The following is a 22,266-nucleotide window of genomic DNA, read 5'->3' as shown; positions in this document are numbered from 1 at the left end:
AAATCCCTCCCAACACTGTGTTTTAAATTACCCCTCTTGGTAAGAATCTTCTGGCCCCTGATCTAAGGCAAACACAAGTGCACTCTATTATAATGGCTTTTAGCCTTCCATCAGATCATGGTTGGGTTATAACCTGATTTGATATTGAAAAAGTAGTTTACTGGATATGGTGTACACAGACTCTACTGTGTATTGATCCATATGCTAGTTTAACTACTGTCTTGCTGTAGTTTTTGCAAACAAGCAAGTCTGTAAGTAGACCAGTGACTGGTGTGCTATTCACTGCTGGTTTTCTTTCTTTTTTGTTTGTTTGTTTGTTTGTTTTTTAACATATCTTTTTAATGCATGTTATTCTTTAGGGTCTTAAAACCTTGAAAAAAACTTTCACTACCAATTCATTGGGCCTCATTCATCAACCGTTCTCAAGAAGACATTTGTTCTTAAAACACACTTACACAGTTTTCTGACATTCACCAATGTTTTCTTATTTGGGATTTGTTCTTAGGTAAGAACAGAATCTACGCACAGTCAAGAGCACACTTATGCACAATAGGGCCGACATGTTTGTGTAAAATAATTGTTTGTTGCATTCTCTTCAGTTCTACAATTGTATAATATTATATGATTTAAATTATAATAATATTTTTTGTCATTTATAATATTTTAATAATTATTTTAATTATTTTACAAAGCATTATGGTCTTTTAAAACAAAAAATGGCCATGTAACAACTGGACCCCAGAACACAACCAGTCTGCTTCACATAATGTAGCAATTTCCATCATCCAAAACAGTTTACCAGTTTAACTTGGAAAGACTGGTAAAGACTGGTATAGATCCAAATTGTCTACTTGAGAAGTAAGACCTGAAAAGATATGAAAAAAGCCAGAGAGTCAAAAATGGTTGCATCTTTAGACACTGCCACTGCAATACCCTGCGGCTGGGAGAGTTAGTGTTCCCATTTTGGGCCATTTGGGGAAATTTAACCTGGAGGCTCATTAACTCTGTACCTGAGTAGAGGGAAAGTGTGGAGCTTCTCTTTTAATCATATGGTTCAATAGCAGTTAGGAAACTTGTGGTATTATTTTTAGTAACATGATCTTTAAATGATGGTGAGATTTTGTGACAGGATTGGAAATTCGGAAATCGGGTTTTCACTTTTGTATCTTGACAAATTGAGCCTCAGATGATCTATCCATCATTTATTCCAGGTGTATGCAAGATGTACAGCTGATACGTACACTGATGTCTAATTTGTCTCTCACCATGGAAGTTCCTGATATATCAGAAGACTGCCTCTACCTTAACATATACACACCATCTAAACCTGGTGAAGATGCCAAACTACCTGTAAGTCCGAACACTGCTTCTGTCTTGTTTTACATCCCAGGATTAGCTAAAGCAGCTCTCTCTCTAAGTACGCTATAAAACCTTAAGTAATGTAAAAAAGAAATCTCAAGTTTGTCCTTCATAATTATGTAAAATTAGTTGTATATTGTTATATAACAGGATTTTTATCTTTTGATCATAAAAGGTTATTATATTATAATCAGTGAATTGGAAGGACTTGCTGAAACAAGGAAAGAACTATAGTATGCTGCTGGAAATTATGATTATTTCTTTCAGTTACTAAGCTGTGAAAACCCTCTGTTGTAAATCTTGGGTACAGTGATTAAAGGAGTATAAACAAAGAGTGACAAGGGGGAAAAAAGTGGCACAAGCACTGTACAGTTTACCCAAGTGCTAAATGACCAAATGAACAAGAAACAGGTAGAAGTGATTAACAGGTCGTGAGTTGAATGAGCCAGTGGTTAACAGGCTGGAAAAGTCAAGCAGTGAAAGGCTGTAACACAGGGAGGTAAAGACAGAGGTGTGACAATTGTATTCCTCATAACTGCATAAAACAGGAGCATGGACTGTCTCCCTGAGATCCAAAAGAATTAGCATCCACTGATCTGTTAACCATTTGAAGATAAATCCACTCTAACACGCCATTTCACTATGTTGTCTTCTGCCTGGGTTTCAGTGCTCAAAAGGAACATTGTAGTGTAATTATCCGGATGCTTTGATAATTCTGGTAACTCATCATCAAGTTTCTCAGTAAACTGTTTGATTTCTTGTGTCCCCTAGGTCATGGTTTGGATTCACGGTGGAGGACTGACCATGGGTTCTGCTTCTGTTACTGACGGATCTGTATTGGCATCTTACCAGAATGTTGTTGTAGTGGTTATCCAATACAGACTGGGTATACTGGGTTTCTTCAGGTAACTCTTAAACATTCCAGAAAACAGCAGAATACAATAGAGTTCCACAAAGCACTGACAGAGCACATATATGACCACTTCAGCTCTATAAAATGCTAATGTGTTGTACTTTGCCAAATTTGCTCTCACTTTTCTCAGAATCAAACTACCATACAATACAAACATCACCTATATCATAACGGCATTAGTCTCAAGTACCACCAGCACTTCTCACATCAGGGGTCCATTTGAATCCCTGTGCTGAACTTACGCACCTTTGTGATTCAAGAACATTTTTTAAACCCTTTGGATATGTTTGAAACCCATTGTGGTGCTACTCCAAAGGATGACACTTCCTGAATATTTCAAGTTATCATTACACTGATAATAATGTACAAGGTCCTGTGTGATAAACATGAATTGTTCTGTTTTTCCTCCAGCACAGGAGATGAACATGCCCCTGGTAACTATGGTGTACTGGACCAGGTGGCCGCACTTCGCTGGGTCCAGGAACACATCCACAACTTTGGAGGTGATCCTAATTCTGTCACCATCTTTGGAGAATCTGCTGGAGGAGTGAGTGTGTCCATGCAGGTACGGAGGTATCATAATCCCTAAAAATACCTAATTCCATCATACCCTCCAATAAAATGTCAGCAGGTCCTCCTATATTACTGCTAAGTAGCGATGTTCGTCAGTCCTTTGTGTGCTGCATCCATTGAATTATACTGTACCATATGTTAATCTTGTCTACCAGTCTCATGTAATGTAATGTATCTTACAGCTTAATTGTAACAGTCCGTGTTACCCATCTCTGGTCGTCATGTTTGAATAAACACTGAGTATTTTCCTTTTGTACTGTTTGTCTGCAAGCTTCTCTCTCCATTATCAGCTGGCCTTTTCCATCGTGCAATTGCACAGAGTGGTGTTGCATTAATGGATGCAATTCAGAACCCCAACCCTTTACCAGTGGCCCAGGTACATAACATATCCCACTCTCATTTTAAGTGAAGGTCAATTAAATCTTTGAATGCATTGTCAATACATGTTTCTGTTACTCATTCCACAGCATGTGGCCAACGCATCAGGTTGTGACATCAGCAGCACAAAGAAGGTTGTTGAATGCATAAAGCAGTGGTCAATGGAAGATGTTGCGGCATTTGTCAGGGAGGTTAGAAATTCATGGTTTTGAAGTGATATGAATGTATGTATCACCTGTAAGCAGGAATATTAATTATGTTTATATCGTATCACTCACTGAAAGGTGATACATCCACTTTAACCTGTATATGTATTGTTTATACAATTTAAGCATACAAATAGAGATTTAACATTGTGTGTATGCGATCCTAGCCCAATAATGCCATGCTGACCTTTGGAATCACAGTGGACGGGACGTTTCTGCCAAAACCTGTGAAAGAACTTATGAAGAATCAGGAGTTCCAAAAGATACCACTAATGACAGGCGTGACAAATGATGAGGCTGGCTGGTTATTGCCCCGTGTAAGTATAATATTACACAGAAACGTTACTCAAATAAAACAGCACAAATATAACATTACTTTGAGATACATAGACGGCAAAACTAAAATAATTATATAGGGAATGACATTGAGGAGATGAATAACCTCAAAATTCCCCATCAAGATTGTTTACATAATATGTGGGACTGCACAATTCTTTCCAGACTTGCACTTTCCAAATGCTGGAGAATTACATATGACTAAGCAATACAACATACCATATCCAGTGCTGAGAAATACTTATGTTGAACTGTGTCGAGAGAAGAACATTGCTCATGAAGCCACTTGTTTCTTACAGTATTTTGCCCCTCCAGAATGGGCTGATGGAATGGATCGTGATCATGTCAGACCAATCCTGGCGGTGTACCCTGATGTAAGGAATACTGGAAACTCATTGTTAAGCATTGGTTAAAGTTTATAGCACTGTCCATTTCCATAATGATATAATGCAGTATATAAACGTAATATAGTGATCCCTTTTCCAGTATGAACATGAGAAAGGGGTGTGTTAGGGAGAGAACACTCTACTTTGACATGAAGTAGCATTATGTTTATGCTTGCTTTTTACAGGCAAGTGAAACCTGGATCAAAGAACTGATACTGGATGAGTACATTGGCACATCTAGTGACAGGATAAAAATCCGAGATGGTTTCAGAGAGTTATTGGCAGATATATTGTTTAACATCCCTGCTCTCAAACTAGCAAATTACCATAGAGGTAAGAATGTATTAGTTTAAGTTTGACAGAGTTCATTAAACATGGCCTCTTAAGAGTTTTACATCGTTGTGTAACTGTCAGAATAAGGGAAAAAAATGGTCACACATTATTCAGAATCACATGTAATAACATCATCCACCAAGGTTTATTACAAAGATCTTAAAAACAAATGTTGTTATTGAAAGGTTCATTTATATAATAATAGAGTGCAATGAGCAAATATTTTTTGTACATCTAAAAATGACAGCACCGGGACAACTAATCAGAACTTGTGGTACTTTCAAAAGAAAGTTTTAATTAGTGAAATCAGTTAGATAGTTAGTTAATATTCACTAAACATGGCAGGCAAACTTCGCACATTCTGCGTTTTCTAAACAATTTTACAAGTGCTCATTTTAATCTTGATAAAAAAAAAAAAAAATATTGGTTGCCATCCATGTTTGAAAATCACTGATGACTGGTGATAATCTGTGACTCCTCTTGTTTTCTGTTGTCATCAATCAGAAGCTGCACCAGTTTACTTTTATGAGCTACAGCATCCTCCCAGCATAATCCAGAAGAAAAGGCCAAGTTTTGTGGGAGTCGACCATGCAGATGATCTTCATTTTGTTTTTGGTGCATGCTTTGCAAATGGACACATCAAGATTACAGGTGAGATCTTCTTTTCAAATGGATCGAAAAGACTTGTTTTTAAATTTCACACCTGTGTAATCTCTTTGTTCATGTTGGTAATCACAGTGTTGAAAAAGTCAATTATATTTCCAGCATCCTCAAAAATGATTCCTGTCCCTAATGAAGATGAGCAAAAAGACTGTATATAGTTGACATCATTGCTAACAATCTATACTTATGTCCTCAAGGCAATAGTAAAACTAGACAATTTTGTACTTCCACAATATTATATCATTGTTTTAATACAATTGTTCACATCACTCTATATTTTAACATCTGATACAAAATCAATCTGCATTAGCATATTACTTTTCATATGAACTACTACATTTGATTTACATTTACATATGAAAACTGTGGCTTCCTCTGAGTTTTGAAAACAAATTAACAAAGTTAAAATTCATCATCATCCATAATTATGACAAAACGGAGAGAACATTCATGAAATAAGCGAATTGTGTACTGACCCTCACAAGTAAAGTAGACGGTTGTAAAAAATAATAGCTAAACTAAAAATCTGCTTATTGACAAGCAAAAAATCCTTTAGTTAGCCTAACCAACAAACACAAGTAATGAAGTCATATCTAAAATTACATTGTTACGTTGCTTTGATCTGAATAGGTCTTTGTGGTCAGAAGGATATTTATGTTTTAAAAGGTTCTCAAACTGTTAAAAATGTATTGTTAAAAAAAATGTTGTTGGATCTACATCGCTATGTGTTGAGGTCTTTTTGCAGCATCCTGAAGGTTATGTTGAAGTGTACGGAATAATGCACTCTAGATTGTAGAAAAACATTTTGGTTAAAAAACTGGTCTCCTCTGGAATGACAACACTTGACCACAAGCAAGTTTTTCAGCAAGCCACTGATCCTAAACAGACTTCTGAATCAACACAAGAAATGCTTTTCTAATGACAAGATTTCTGTTTCTGCAGTTGTTGTTTTTATATTGTTTACTTTGTAGTGGACTAAATGCAAATGTAATATTTACACAAATATTCCAAACATTTGTGTAGACGTAAGATCATTGCGCTGTAGGAATATTAAGACCAATTATTTTCATTCATAAAAGGACTGATTATTTTCATGCATAGCAGTAGCTGTCTCCTGTAAAATTCAGTCTGAAGTTGTGTTTTACTTTTTTCAGGCCAGTTCACAGAGGCTGAGGACCAGCTCTGTAGAAATGTCATGTCCTATTGGGGTAACTTTGCTCGGACTGGGTGAGTGACAGGGTTCATGTCGTGCAACTCCAGACAATGTCTCACCTGTCTTTGACAGAAGCAGTTCTGATCACTTATATTAAGTTAATAGAGCTTTTTTTTGTCTCTGTAGTATATTATCTGACCTGGGCTCTTTGTATCATCTGTGACAGGTCTCCAAATGGGCCAGGATTGACTCCATGGCCTGAGTTTGGAGATGAGGCTGAGTACCTGGGCATCGGGTTGGAGCAGCGGCCTGGTAAAAACCTGAAGGGGAAGCGGTATCTCTTCATGACTAAAACTATTCCAGAGATGGTGCGTGTACGCAAGGGGAGGGAACACACTGAGCTTTAAAATGAAGATTTGACTTTAATTGATGAGCTAATCAGACTGATGCCTCATTTGGAGGTAAAAGGGAAGCAATAAATTCATCTATTGATTAAACGTCTCTAATGAATATGTTGGCCTAGTTGTATCCTGATTGTATTTTTAATGGTGCAGAATCTTACTCCTCAGTTCTTCACAATGTTCATCTGCTACTGGTTTCAGGGGCTTCAGTTCCATTGTATGCTACGGAGGCTCACATTAAGTGGTTTATGGCATACATGTTTGAGTACTAATGAAATGCTTATTTGCCTAATTGATTGAACAAATTATACAGTAGTGACTAAAATGGTGCAATTTTCTGCCAAGCATTAAAGGATGCAGCTGATATTTCTTAAAGGTGGAACGCGCACTCATATCTAATTTTTAGCGTTTTTGATAATAACAAATGAACAAATATTAAAAGTCAGACTTCAACTTCTAATGGAAGACTTGATTCATTCTCGCAATAACACCTTAACAGGAAACACTCAGCATCTAAAGACATGTTTCCCTCAAAAAGACTGTGTTAGAAATCATTTAAGAAATGTACACCAACCTAAAACTTACAACTATTTTATTTTTTACTAAATTAAACAAATCTCAGACCAACTACAACTGGCCTACTCTATTTGACCTCCCCAGATCCCCTTCAACAACTCCCTCTTTTCTCATAGTCAGGTTTATTAGAAAAATCAACAACTCCCTCTTTTCTCATAGTCAGGTTTACAAGAAAAATCAAGCGACCTTAGAAACAAAGTCCAGTCCAGGGTCAAAACCAAAAAAAATCCACAGAGAAAACAAATCCAATACCTAAGGCAAAAGGTTGGTCAGAACTAATACAATCGAGGTCAAAGCCAGTAATCCACAAGGCAACAAATCCAAATCGGAAGGCAAAAAACAGGTCAAGGTAAACACGGTCAAAAGGTTGCTAATCATAAAAGGCAGGAACACACAAAGACAGGCACAGGTAATAACAGTCACAATCTGACAAAGAACAGGTACAAACACAGGACTTAAATGCACAGGACAATTAACAGCAGAGACAGATGATTGAATGAAACAAACCAGGTAATAAGAGGGATCAGGTGGGGGCAGGGACAGGAGTACACAGGAACAAACAGAAGCACATGGCAATACCAAAACAGAAGCACGTGGCATGAAATACACAGAATGGCCAGCAGGGCGGCCAAATTCCCCAGTCCTGGCAGAAGCGCTGACAAAACAGTATAAGAGTATCGTGACATCTCGGTATGTCAGAATAGCTCAAGGGACTTTTGGGAGATACTCCATAAAATAGTGAATATAGTCCTAAAACTGCAAACATTTAGCATTCACTGAACAATTGTAAAAATACTTGTTATAATTGTGACGGTAACAGGGTGCATTTGCAGTTTACTCTTTATTGATTGGACAGCATGACTCCTCTTTTTTTCTGTTCTCACTATTCTATGCTGGACATTCTGTTTTCCTCACTAGTACAGTGTTAAGATTAAATCTCTGTGATCACACACACACACTGTGAGCAGTGGATTTGACCTCTGCATTTAACCCACTCATACACACCAGTAGTGAGCAGTAGGGACAGTTGGGGGTTAATTGCCTTGCCCAAGGGCACCTCAGCCATGCATGTTTTCCTGTCAGTCCTGGGATTCAAACCAGCAACCTTTTGGTAACAAGCCCGTTCAGCTAACCCAACCATTGGTTCAAGTTGGATCTCTGGGATGACAGTACAATATACCTAAGGATACAGACAGAACGTGGCCAATGTTCCAAATGGAAAATGAGAACAAAGATAGTATGTACATCTAAACTGCATTAATGTATTCAAGCATATTTATCCTTGAACTACAGCGTGACACATCCATTATGTTTCACATTCGGCTTTCTCTTACGCATTGCATTTGAATGTTAGGTGTCTTTTAAGCACTTTTTTTTAATGAAAACGCACACAAAACCAGGCAGGCGTCCAACCTACAAGTTTCTGATCCACAGTCAGGAGCGTTAGCCCGCGAAGTTCGGCTACAAACGGTGTATTTTTTTGCGATGAAGAAACTTTCAGTGGTTAAGGTTCCGTAACCGTATTACATTCACTCTCACTCGCTTTCAAAGCCGCTTGACCTCAGGGTGGCGGGGGGTGCTGGAGCCTATCCCAGCGTTCACTGGGATAGGCTCCACACACACATTCATACCAAGGGGCAATTTTTAGTGTCTCTAATTCGCCTAGTCTTTGGACTGTGGGAGGAAACCGGAGCTCCCGGAGGAAACCCACGCAGACACGGGGGTATTACACAAAGTATCCTAAATAATGTCCGGCTGACCTTAGCCACAGTTCGATAACTCACTAGCATGAGCCAGAGGTGGGGTCTCGAGTTTGCGGCTTGGACTGGAGTCGCACTTAAGGCGCACGCACAGTGACTTGTGACTTGACTTGAGACTCGTCCTCAGAAGACTTGATACTCGACTTAGACTCAAGGTTTGTGACTCGTGAACAACTTTTTTTTTTTTTTTCAGCGTATTAACATTAGGGACATGTCTGACGAGCTGGATGTCATTCCCTCCCTAATTGTCATGCGTAGCTTGACGCATGCGCGTGTAACGGGTTTAACCAGCTCTGATATTGAATGTTAAATCCTGCATAAATGGGCTCAGCGACTTTTATTTTGTATTCCATCTACGCTGTATTAGATGCATTGTGCGTAGACCGCAGCAGGAAGTTATACAGTTGCTGCGGTAGGCAGGGCAAGTGGCGGGTCCGCAATAAAAGTTATTAAAATCATATTTTAATTAATTTATAACATGTTCTGTACATAATTCTGTATGAATAACATTTAAAAACTACACCAGAAATCGCGTTTTGACGACAACTTAAGATCAATTGTAACTTTTAATTACGTTTGTCAGTTAACCTTAAGACTCCTTGATTGACCTTGATTACAATGTTAATTTGATGTAAATATATTTCATTTAGGCGGACTAAAATTGTGCATGCTCTCTCAAATGCTTGTCTTTGCGGACCCTTTTTGTGCAGGTAACCAATGTTGTTATTTGTTGTATGTTTCATATATGTTTTGACTTTTATTCGCTGTGTAATGACTGCTCAGTACAACGGCATTAGCGTGCCTTTAAATGCAGTACCTTTTTATGACCGTTAGAGTGTAGTGTTCATCTTTGAATGAAAATTGTTGTACGTTAGCGTCATTGGAAATTGATGGAGTTGTGATTTATATGCTGTATATTGTATTTGTATCACCTTGTACTTAATATTTGACTTGTCTAGATATAAATTAAATCTCACTATACGATCACAATATAAGAATATGTATATTTAGGTTATTTTGGTTATTCTATTGACATTTCATGTTTTTATAACAATTACACTAATAGCAATTGTAACAATATAGGAATTGTAATAGTACATTTAATAATTTAATAATATAGTAATTTTTATTGTAAATGTAATAATTGTAGTTGTAGTCATTTGTAGGAGAGAGTTGTACTAGTGTGTGGCCAGAAGGCAGCAGGAAGTTATACTGTTGCTGCGGCTGACCAAAATTGTGCATGCTCTCCCAAATGCTTGTCTTTGCTGACCCTTTTTGTGCAGCTTAATAAATGATTCCATCCTACATCTGAGTCGTATGCGTTGACGAAGGTATAGGACAGTGAGAGTACAGAACAGCACAGGTTACACGCGCGACCACAGATGACCGTAAGATGCAGCAACAACACTGTGACCATGGCGGGTACTGCAGTGATATCAAGGGCAGCGGGTCCTAAAATAGCAACACAGCATTTAAACAGCTTTACACAACACCGATTTCGAGTACATACACATCCATGATAATTCAGGGTGGTGGAACGAAATTCAAAGGCGCTTAGTGCTGAGACATCAAATAAGACATCACTAATCATTGATTTTTTTCTCTTGGGGGTGGGGGGGGGGGTCCCGGTTTACCTATTTTTGTTATGCATTCGTTTGGTTTGAGGCTTAGCATTTGCTGCTTGTATGGTCCGCCAACAACATCATTTTGAATGTGCTTTTCCGTTATTAACAATGAAAAGCTGAACAATGGTTTTGCTTTTCAAATTAGCCGTTTTGTTATAGTCTATCACTTATAGTTTAAATTTTTCTCTTCCATAATTCACACCGAACATTGGAAAAGTGATTTCACTCCTCATTGTTCTTTTCGCCCTCGTAAAAATGAAAATATGGTAAAAATGACTTTATGTATATCGGGTTTATATTTTCCTCTTTTTCTGTCCTGACGTCCTCTGGCTTGTTGGGATCGGACTGTACCACACGCATAGGTGACTCACACCTAGTTGAAAGTACTAATCATGCTGAACGAATAAAGGATCTGAAAAATGACCACGAGCCAGCCAGGAGTCGAACCTAGAATCTTCTGATCCGTAGTCAGACGCGTTATCCATTGCGCCACTGGCCCATGTGAAGCGAAAAAGGAAATTCATTAACTTCTGGTGCTTGCACCATACTGCTACATTTTTTTTTCCATGGTACACCTTTTCTGTTGAGTACACAATGTGAATACAAAACTTACACTACACATCACATTTACAGTGAAGCGTGTTTCTCTGATTAACGTTCCGTTACCGTACTAAAGTAAGTATCCTACATAATGTCCGGCTCACGTTAGCCACAGTTCCAGGTGATAACTCACTGGCGTCGGCGAGCTAATCGTGTGTTCATTCACTACATGCTTATCCTACCTTTACTCACTGACCCCTCCCTTAGCTGTACGACCCATATATTGGTCGACTACTGCTGTCATCTAGCTAATCCAGAACCAGTTTTGCACAAATTGCCGAACACTTGTGCAACAACATTAGACACTGGCTACTGACTTAGCTACGTCTTCGCCTTGTTGGTTCAAAAGCAGTTTATATGTCAAACTTGAACGAGTCTTACCGGAACGTCTCCTAATTTGTTTGTGAAATAACTTGTCAGTTTCTTTTGCGTAATAAGCCCATCGCTAACTCCAAGAAGGACTATCTCCGAAGCCATTACTACACAACCATTACAACCCACGTGTCGTTTTACGCTATGTACGTCCTCAAATACGACATAAACACGGGCGTGGTTTGAGTCACAGTAACTGTACAGCTGTCGACAAATACTGAAAAATGTTCTCGCTATTGTAAAATGCTGACAGTAAAACATAACCATATGTTGTATGTTACTCGGTTTTAAGTATTAGAAAGTGAGAAAGTACAATACAGGGATTGTCTCCTAATATATGCTTTCAAAGAATCTTCTAGTTCACAAGTGTACCAGCAAATCAGACAGGGGGTTTCAAACTTTCTTTCCCTTTTGACTAAGCTGTAACTATTAACCCATCTCTTGACGGGTAATGTAAGAAACAGCTGAACTGAAATTGTCACTTTGTCGTGTTGGAATTGGGCTATAAGGCCAAATGAGTGGCCTCTAAAACTATATGACTTCGCATAATCCCTCTGGAGCAAAGTGCACAAAACAAGGGAAATTCGGTTGACCAATTCCTGAAGAATCCTCCATTTATGGTGTGATTTCCTTAATCCTTAAAGAGTCCGCCCGTACTTGATAAACACGGGCGTGGTTTGAGTCACAGTAACTGTACAGCTGTCGACAAATATGGAAAATTTTTTCGCTATTGTAAAATGCTGACAGTAAAACATAACCTTATGTTGTATGTTATTCGGTTTTAAGTATTAGAAAGTGAGAAAGTACAATACAGGGATTGTCTCCTAATAAATGCTTTCAAAAACTCTTCTCGTTCACAAGTGTACCAGCAAATCAGACAGGGGGTTTTAAACTTTCTTTCCCTTTTGACTAAACTGTAACTATTAACCCCTCCCTTGACGGGTAATGTAAGAAACAGCTGAACTGAAATTGTCACCTTGTCGTGTTGGAATTGGGTAAAAAGGCAAAGTGCACAAAGCAGGGGAAGTTCGGTTGCACAACTGTTGAAGAATCCTCCATTTATGGTGTGATTTCCTTAAAGAGTTCGCCTGTAGTTGAGAACAAGGATTTTAAATAACTTTTTATCATGTACGCTAGCGTATTGTACAATCAGACTGCGTAAAAGTCTTTAAAAGAGGATTATTTTGTTCAAATAATGTGATTGTTTGATTAAAGCACCTAGCTCCCTTCGTGATGTCATGCTCCTCCCTTGATGAAGCCTCGTTTATATAACGTTAACGGCAGTGACTACGCAGTTCGACAAAGTTTCAACAGGTCGTGCTGTCACTCGCATATCTCTTCGCTATGGGGGGTAAATCAGGCTTGTTAGTAATATGCATTACAATAGTCCTCAAAAATCTGAGCGCGTCAACAGCAACTAATGGTAAGTGCGCTTGGATGCAAATGTTCCTGCATTAGTTCTCTCAGTGACAATGCTTTTCTGGTGAATTTATTTCATTCGGGCAACAAAATGATTATTCATCTGTAGGGATTTTGAGACTGTCAGACATTTGTTCTGCTTGATTTTGAGCACAGTGAAAAGTAAGACTTCCACATAAATTACACAGCTTTTGAAATCAGGGCTGTCTTTTCACAATGACAATGACAAGTATTCCACATTGAACATTAGATAAAATATTCGGAGCATAGCTTTAATAGTGAACAGTCTCTCAGGCTTTTGTAGAACATCAGGTTTCTCACACGAGACAACAACAGATGTTTTCATAGGCCTACTACAGAGTCACAGTCATCTAAGTGAAATTGTCTTTTGTTTTCACACCAGCACCTGTCGTCCAGACCAAATTAGGAGCTCTTGAAGGTGAATACATGCTTGTGAAGGGGAGTGCGACACTTGTCCACAGTTATCTGGGTGTGCCTTTTGCAAAGCCGCCTTTGGGTCCCTTGAGGTTGGCTCCACCGGAGCCGGTGGAGAGATGGGAAGGAGTGAAGAAAGCCACAGAGCAACCTCCCATGTAAGTCTCCAGCACGTAAAACAAGGCAGTGGGTTGTATGGCGATTCTCCGACCCCAGGGCACATTGGCCATTCCCCAGAGAGTATCAGACTTTGCTTTTGTCTCATGTTGCCTTAACGACAGACAGCGTTTTCCACAGATTCATGTAGCTATACAAAGCCTGACCACTAGTAACAATATGGAAAGTGAGGGTAGGATTCACTTAAAGTTCTTCCACATCTTTACAAAATGGTTTGTGGTATAACCAGTATGTTATAAGTCAGAGACATCAAGAAATAATGAAACAGTCAAATAATAAATGCACAAATCAATAAGCGTCGCCATAGAGTAATTGATTAACAAATAAACTCGAAAATAAAGACAGAATTGTTGTGTATGTAGCCTATTTATCCACCGTTGATTCATTTGGGGGTTTTTTGTTGTTGTTGTCTACAGCATGCAGGGAGAAACCCTGTATCTACCTAAAAATTAGAGCCTAAAAGCCAACATTGCACATTGGCAGCAAAAATGTGTTTGCCTTGTTTAAACCGTGACAAGCACAAATTGGTTTTACTCTCACCACAACTGCAGTAGATTCTAGTGTATACTGACCCATTTGCTAGATGACTTGCTCTAGTTTTTGCAAGCAAAACTCAGAGTAGGCTCATTCACTCTGTACCTGAGTAGAGGGAAAGTGAGGAGCTTCTCTTTTAACCATATGGTTCAACAGCAGTTAGGAAACTTATGGTATTATTTGTAATGATATGATTTTTAAATCGAGGTAAGATTTGGTGACAGGATTGGAAATTCTGTAATAGGATTTTCACTTTTGCATCTTGACAAATTGAGCCTCAGATGATCTATCCATCATTAATTCCAGGTGTATGCAAGATGTACAGCTGATACGTACACTGATGTCTAATTTGTCTTTCACCATGGAAGTTCCTGATATATCAGAAGACTGCCTCTACCTTAACATATACACACCATCTAAACCTGGTGAAGATGCCAGACTACCTGTAAGCCATACTCTGCCTCTGTCTTGTTTTACATCCCAGGATTAGCTAAAGCAGCTCTCTCTCTAACTACGCTATAAAACCTTAAGTAAAGTAAAAAAGAAATCTCAAGTTTATCTTTCATAATTATGTAAAATTAGTTGTATATTGTTATATAACAGGATTTTTATCTTTTGATCATAAAAGGTTATTATATTATAATCAGTGAATTGGAAGGACTTTGCTGAAACAAGGAAAGAACTATTGTATGCTGCTGGTAATTATGATTATTTCTTTCAGTTACTAAGCTGTGAAAACCCTCTAATGTAAACTTTGGGTAAAGTGAATAAAGGAGTATAAACAAAGTGACAAGGAACAAGAAAAAAGTGGCACAAACACTGTACAGTTTACCCAAGTGCTAAATGACCAAATGAACAAGAAACAGGTAGAAGTGATGAACAGTTCATGAGTTGAATGAGCCAGTGGTTAACAGGCTGGAAAAGTCGAGCAGTGAAAGGCTGTAACACAGGGAGGTAAAGACAGAGGTGTGACAATTGTATTCCTCATAACTGCATAAAACAGGAGCATGGACTGTCTCCCTGAGATCCAAAAGAATTAGCATCCACTGATCTGTTAACCATTTGAAGATAAATCCACTCTAACACCCCATTTCACTATGTTTTCTTCTGCCTGGGTTTCAGTGCTCAAAAGGAACATTGTAGTGTAATTATCCGGATGCTTTGATAATTCTGGTAACTCATCATCAAGTTTCTCAGTAAACTGTTTGATTTCTTGTGTCCCCTAGGTCATGGTTTGGATTCACGGTGGAGGACTGACCATGGGTTCTGCTTCTATTACTGACGGATCTGTATTGGCATCTTACCAGAATGTTGTTGTAGTGCTTATCCAATACAGATTGGGTATGCTGGGTTTCCTCAGGTAAAACAGCAGAATACAGTAGAGTTCCACAAAGCACTGACAGAGCACATATATGACCACTTCAGCTCTATAAAATGCTAATGTGTTGTACTTTGCCAAATTTACTCTCACTTTTCTCAGAATCAAACTACCATACAATACAAACTTCACCTATATCATCACGGCATTAGTCAATTTACAATTTAGCATTTAGCAGACGCTTTTAGCCAAAGCGACTTACAATCAGTGCATCAGTCGGATTCCTAATACCTCATAAGCATACATCGCTAAAAAGACTGAGCGTCAATTTACTCCTTCGCATTGCGCCCTGGAATTCTTAGACAAACATAGATACAAGACAAGGGTTTTTTTTGAGGAAGGGGTGTTAGGCTTAGGGGGATAGGTGGGTTCTGAAGAGGTGGGTTTTCAGTTTCTTGCGGAAGATGGTGAGGGATTCCGCAGTCCTAACTGTAGTCTCAAGCATCCACCATCACTTCTCACATCAGGGGTCCATTTGAATCCCTGTGCTGAACTTACACACCTTTGTGATTCAAGAACATTTTTTAAACCCTTTGGATATGTTTGAAACCCATTGTGGTGCTACTCCAAAGGATGACACTTCCTGAATATTGCAAGTTATTATTACACCGATAATAATTTACAAGGTCCTGTGTGATAAACATGAATTGTTCGGTTTTTCCTCCAGCACAGGAGATGAACATGCCCCTGGTAACTATGGTGTACTGGACCAGGTGGCCGCACTTCGCTGGGTCCAGGAACACATCCACAACTTTGGAGGTGATCCTAATTCTGTCACCATCTTTGGAGAATCTGCTGGAGGAGTGAGTGTGTCCCTGCAGGTACGGAGGTGTCATAATCCCTAAAAACGGCTAATTCCATCATACCCTCCAATAAAATGTCAGCAGGTCCTCCTATATTACTGCTAAGTAGCGTTGTTCGTCAGTCCTTTGTGTGCTGCATCCATTGAATTATACTGTACCATATGTTAATCTTGTCTGCCAGTCTCATGTAATGTAATGTATCTTACAGCTTAATTGTAACAGTCCATGTTACCCATCTCTGGTCGTCATGTTTGAATGTGCATGTGTGAATATTTTCTTTTGTACTGTTTGTCTGCAAGCTTCTCTCTCCATTATCAGCTGGCCTTTTCCATCGTGCAATAGCACAGAGTGGTGTTGCATTAATGGATGGAGTTCTGAACCCCAACCCATACCCTATGGCTCAGGTATATAACATATCCCAATCTCATTTTAAGTGAAGGTCAATTAAATCTTTGAATGCATGGTCAATACATGTTTCTGTCACTCATTCCACAGCATGTGGCCAACACAACAGGTTGTGACATCAGCAGCACAAAGAAGGTTGTTGAATGCATAAAGCAGTGGTCAACGGAAGATGTTGTGGCATTTGTCAGCGAGGTTAGAAATCCAAGGTTTTGAAGTGATATGAATGTATATATCACCTGTGAGCAGGAATATTAATTATGTTTATATCGTATCACTCACTGAAAGGTGATACATCCACTTTAATCTGTATATGTATTGTTTATTCAATTTAAGCATACACATAGAGATTTAACATTATGTGTATGCGATCCTAGCCCAGTAATGCCATGCTGACCTTTGGAATCACAGTGGATGGGAAGTTTCTGCCAAAACCTGTGAAAGAACTTATGAAGAATCAGGAGTTCCAAAAGATGCCGCTAATGACAGGCGTGACGAATGATGAGGCCGGCTGGTTATTGCTCCGTGTAAGTATAACATTACACAGAAACGTCACTCAAATAAAACAGCACAAATATAACATTACATTGAGATACACAGACGGCAAAACTAAAATAATTATATAGGGAATGACATTGAGGAGATAAATAACCTCAAAATTCCCCATCAAGATTGTTTACATAATGTGTGGGACTGCACAGTTCCTTCCAGACTTGCACTTTCCAAATGCTGAAGAATTACATATGACTAAGCAATACAACATACCATATCTAGTGCTGAGAAATACTTATGTTGAACTGTGTCGAGAGAAGAACATTGCTCATGAAGCCACTTGTTTCTCACAGCACTTTGCCCCTCCAGGATGGGCTGATGGAATGGATCGTGATCATGTCAGACCAGCCCTGGAGTTTTACCCTGATGTAAGGAATACTGGAAACTAATTGTTAAGCATTATTTAAAGTGTATAGCACTGTCTGTTTCCATGACGACATAAAGCTGTATATAAATGCAATACAGTGGTCCTTTTTCCAGTCTGAACATGAAAAATTAGTGCATTGGGGGAAGAACACTTTACTTCGACATGAAGTAGCATTATGTTTATGCTTGCTTTTTACAGGCAAGTGAAACCTGGATCAAAGAACTGATACTGGATGAGTACATTGGCACATCTGGGGACAGGATAAAAATCCGAGATGGTTTCAGAGAGTTATTCGCAGACATAATGTTTAATATCCCTGCTCTCAAACTAGCAAATCACCATAGTGGTAAGAATGTATTATTTTAAAGTTTGACAGAGTTCATTAAACACGGCTTCTTAGGAGTTTTAGGTCATTGTGTGATTGTCAGAAAAAGTAAAAAACTGGTCACATATTATTCAAAATCAAATGTAATAACATCATCCACCAAGGTTTATTACAAAGATCTTAAAAACAATAATAAAAATAATAGAGTGCAATGAGCAAATATTTTTTGTACATCTAGAAATGACAGCACCGGGACAACTAATCAGAACTTGTGGTACTTTCAAAAGAAAGTTTTAATTAGTGAAATCAGTTAGATAGTTAATATTCACTAAACACGCCAGGCAAACTGCACACATTCTGCGTTTTCTAAACAATTTTACAAGTGCTCATTTTAATCTTGATAAAAAAAAAATATTGGTTGCCATCCATGTTTGAAAATCACTGATGACTGGTGATAATCTGTGACTCCTCTTGTTTTCTGTTGTCATCGATCAGAAGCTGCACCAGTTTACTTTTATGAGCTACAGCATCCTCCCAGCATAGTCCAGAAGACAAGGCCAAGTTTTGTGGGAGCTGACCATGGAGATGATCTTCCTTTTGTTTTTGGTGCATGCTTTGCAAATGGACACATCAAGATCATAGGTGAGATCTTCTTTTCAAATGAAGACTTGTTTTTAAATTTCACACCTGCGTAATCTCTTTGTTCATGTTGGTAATCACAGTGTTGAAAAAGTCAATTATATTTCAAGCATCCTCAAAAATGATTCCTGTCCCTAATGAAGATGAGCAAAAAGATTGTATATAGTTGACATCACTGGGAAAGATCTGTATTTTTGTGCTCAAGGCGATAGTAAAACTACACAATTTTGTACTTCCACAATACTATATCATTGTTTTAATACAATTGTTCACATCACTCTATATTTTAAAACCTGATACAAAATCAGTCTGCATTAGCATATTACTTTTCATGTTAACTACTATATTTACATTTGATGTACATTTACATATGAAAACTGTGGCTTCTGTCATATCTAAAATTACATTGTTACGTTGCTTTGATCTGAATAGGTCTTTGTGGTCAGAAGGATATTTATGTTTTAAAAGGTTTTCAAACTGTTAAAAATGTGTTGTTAAAAAATGTTGGATCTACATCGCTATGTGTTGAGGTCTTTTTGCAGCATCCTGAAGGTTATGTTGAAGTGTACGGAATAATGCACTCTAGATTGTAGAAAAACATTTTGGTCAAAAAACTGGTCTCCTCTGGAATGACAACACTTGACCACAAGCAAATTTTTCAGCAAGCCACTGATCCTAAACAGACTTCTGAATCAACACAAGAAATGCTTTTCTAATGACAAGATTTCTGTTTCTGCAGTTGTTGTTTTTATATTGTTTACTTTGTAGTGGACTAAATGCAAATGTAATATTTACACAAATATTCCAAACATTTGTGTAGATGTAAGATCATTGCGCTGTAGGAATATTAAGACCAATTATTTTCATTCATAAAAGGACTGATTATTTTCATGCATAACAGTAGCTGTTCCCTGTAAAATTCAGTCTGAAGTTGTGTTTTACTTTTCTCAGGCCAGTTCACAGAGGCTGAGGACCAGCTCTGTAGAAATGTCATGTCCTATTGGGGTAACTTTGCTCGGACTGGGTGAGTGACAGGGTTCATGTCGTGCAACTACAGACAATGTCTCACCTGTTTTTGACAGAAGACGTTCTGATCACTTATATTAAGTTAATAGAGCTTTTTTTGTCTCTGTAATATATTATCTGACCTGGGCTCTTTGTATCATCTGTGACAGGTCTCCAAATGGGCCAGGATTGACTCCATGGCCTGAGTTTGGAGATGAGGCTGAGTACCTGGGCATCGGGTTGGAGCAGCGGCCTGGTAAAAACCTGAAGGGGAAGCGGTATCTCTTCATGACTAAAACTATTCCAGAGATGGTGCGTGTACGCAAGGGGAGGGAACACACTGAGCTTTAGAATGAAGATTTGACTTTAATTGATGAGCTAATCAGACTGATGCCTCATTTGGAGGTAAAAGGGAAGCAATAAATTCATCTATTGATTAAACGTCTCTAATGAATATGTTGGCCTAGTTGTATCCTGATTGTATTTTTAATGGTGCAGAATCTTACTCCTCAGTTCTTCACAATGTTCATCTGCTACTGGTTTCAGGGGCTTCAGTTCCATTGTATGCTACGGAGGCTCACATTAAGTGGTTTATGGCATACATGTTTGAGTACTAATGAAATGCTTGTTTGCCTAATTGATTGAACAAATTATACAGTAGTGACTAAAATGGTGCAATTTTCTGCCAAGCATTAAAGGATGCAGCTGATATTTCTTAAAGGTGGAACGCGCACTCATATCTAATTTTTAGCGTTTTTATAATAACAAATGAACAAATATTAAAAGTCAGACTTCAACTTCTAATGGAAGACTTGATTCATTCTCACAATAACACCTTAACAGGAAACACTCAGCATCTAAAGACATGTTTCCCTCAAAAAGACTGTGTTAGAAATCATTTAAGAAATGTACACCAACCTAAAACTTACAACTATTTTATTTTTTACTAAATTAAATAAATCTCAGACCAACTACAACTGGCCTACTCTATTTGACCTCCCCAGATCCCCTTCAACAACTCCCTCTTTTCTCATACTCTCATGAGATTTTGCCCATTACAACATGTCTGTGAAAGTACTGCTCATTCACAACACTAACGGCCCAGTCTAACACCAGTCTATGCTGAACATTGGTCTGGTATCATCATCCAGTTAGGTGTGCATTAGCTAATCTTGAGTAAAAAGAGTGACAGGACAGCCATTACTGTATAACTAATTTTGAATGCACTTTACACTAAGCCAAAATTTTTGAATATTCGTTTCTACAGTCAAAGCAAACTACAAAATGATTTTTGAATGTCAAAATCAAAAATCATTGAAATTTAACCAAACAGTGTAAGGGTTGACAGGCCAAGACCCAATTGCAGATCCAGTAGGGGGGAAAAAAAAATCAGGCTTATTAGAAAAATCAAGCGATCTCAGAAACAAAGTCCAGTCCAGGGTCAAAACCAAAAAAAATCCACAGAGAAAACAAACCCAATACCTAAGGCAAAAGGTTGGTCAGAACTAATACAATCGAGGTCAAAGCCAGTAATCCACAAGGCAACAAATCCAAATCGGAAGGCAAAAAACAGGTCAAGGTAAACACGGTCAAAAGGTTGCTAATCATAAAAGGCAGGAACGCACAAAGACAGGCACAGGTAATAACAGTCACAATCTGACAAAGAACAGGTACAAACACAGGACTTAAATGCACAGGACAATTAACAGCAGAGACAGATGATTGAATGAAACAAACCAGGTAATAAGAGGGATCAGGTGGGTGGCAGGGACAGGAGTACACAGGAACAAACAAAAGCACATGGCAATACCAAAACAGAAGCACGTGGCATGAAATACACAGAATGGCCAGCAGGGCGGCCAAATTCCCCAGTCCTGGCAGAAGCACTGACAAAACAGTATAAGAGTATCGTGACATCTCGGTATATGTCAGAATAACTCAAGGGACTTTTGGGAGATACTCCATAAAATAGAGTAAAATATAGTCACTGTTCTGTTTTCCTCACTAGTGCAGTGTTAAGATTAAATCTCTGTGATCACACACACACTGTGAGTGGATTTGACCTCTGCATTTAACCCATCCATACACACCAGTAGTGAGCAGTAGGGACAGTTGGGGGTTAATTGCCTTGCCCAAGGGCACCTCAGCCATGCATGTTTTCCTATCAGTCCTGGGATTCAAACCAGCAACCTTTTGGTAACAAGCCCGTTCAGCTAACCCAACCATTGGTTCAAGTTGGACCTCTGGGATGACAGTACAATATACCTAAGGATACAGACAGAACGTGGCCAATGTTCCAAATGGAAAATGAAAACAAGGATAGTATGTACATCTAAACTGCATTAATGCATTCAAGCATATTTATCCTTGAACTACAGCGTGACACATCCATTATGTTTCACATCGGCTTTCCCTTACGCATTGCATTTGAATGTTAGGTGTGTCCGAAGCACTTTTTTTTTTTTTTTTATGAAAACGCACACCGAACCAGGCAGGCGTCCAACCTACAATCTTCTGATCCACAGTCAGGAGCGTTAGCCAGCGAAGTTCGGCTACAAACGGTGTATTTCTGCGATGAAGAAACTTTCAGTGGTTA

The 22,266-nt window shown here is 38.5% G+C and overlaps 2 protein-coding genes and 1 non-coding gene across 3 annotated transcripts in view; 2 read left to right on the top strand and 1 right to left on the bottom strand.

Moving 5' to 3' along the window:
- The window catches only part of ces2b (carboxylesterase 2b), a 49,874-nt gene that overhangs the window by 3,039 nt on the left and 24,569 nt on the right, over window positions 1–22,266 (top strand). Inside the window, exons 3-11 of the mRNA XM_030789919.1 lie at window positions 1,212–1,350; window positions 2,131–2,264; window positions 2,684–2,837; window positions 3,117–3,221; window positions 3,313–3,414; window positions 3,597–3,746; window positions 4,065–4,139; window positions 4,337–4,484; window positions 4,989–5,135. Coding sequence (XP_030645779.1) covers window positions 1,212–1,350; window positions 2,131–2,264; window positions 2,684–2,837; window positions 3,117–3,221; window positions 3,313–3,414; window positions 3,597–3,746; window positions 4,065–4,139; window positions 4,337–4,484; window positions 4,989–5,135 — 1,154 coding nt within the window. The remainder of the gene's footprint in view (window positions 1–1,211; window positions 1,351–2,130; window positions 2,265–2,683; window positions 2,838–3,116; window positions 3,222–3,312; window positions 3,415–3,596; window positions 3,747–4,064; window positions 4,140–4,336; window positions 4,485–4,988; window positions 5,136–22,266) is intronic.
- trnar-acg (transfer RNA arginine (anticodon ACG)) lies at window positions 11,089–11,161 on the bottom strand. Its single transcript has one exon. It is a non-coding gene; the product is annotated as a tRNA-Arg (tRNA).
- LOC115826192 (liver carboxylesterase 2-like) lies at window positions 12,940–20,124 on the top strand. Its single transcript, XM_030789921.1, has 13 exons — window positions 12,940–13,057; window positions 13,457–13,646; window positions 14,506–14,644; window positions 15,426–15,559; window positions 16,245–16,398; window positions 16,680–16,784; window positions 16,876–16,977; window positions 17,160–17,309; window positions 17,628–17,702; window positions 17,900–18,047; window positions 18,522–18,668; window positions 19,617–19,689; window positions 19,841–20,124. The coding sequence occupies exons 1-13, from the start codon at window positions 12,979–12,981 to the stop codon at window positions 20,019–20,021; spliced, it is 1,677 nt and encodes a 558-aa protein (XP_030645781.1). The 5' UTR covers window positions 12,940–12,978; the 3' UTR covers window positions 20,022–20,124.

Source organism: Chanos chanos, chromosome 13 (assembly GCF_902362185.1).
Source record: "Chanos chanos chromosome 13, fChaCha1.1, whole genome shotgun sequence".
Lineage (NCBI taxonomy): Eukaryota > Metazoa > Chordata > Actinopteri > Gonorynchiformes > Chanidae > Chanos > Chanos chanos.
This window is presented reverse-complemented; position numbering and strand designations above follow the sequence as displayed.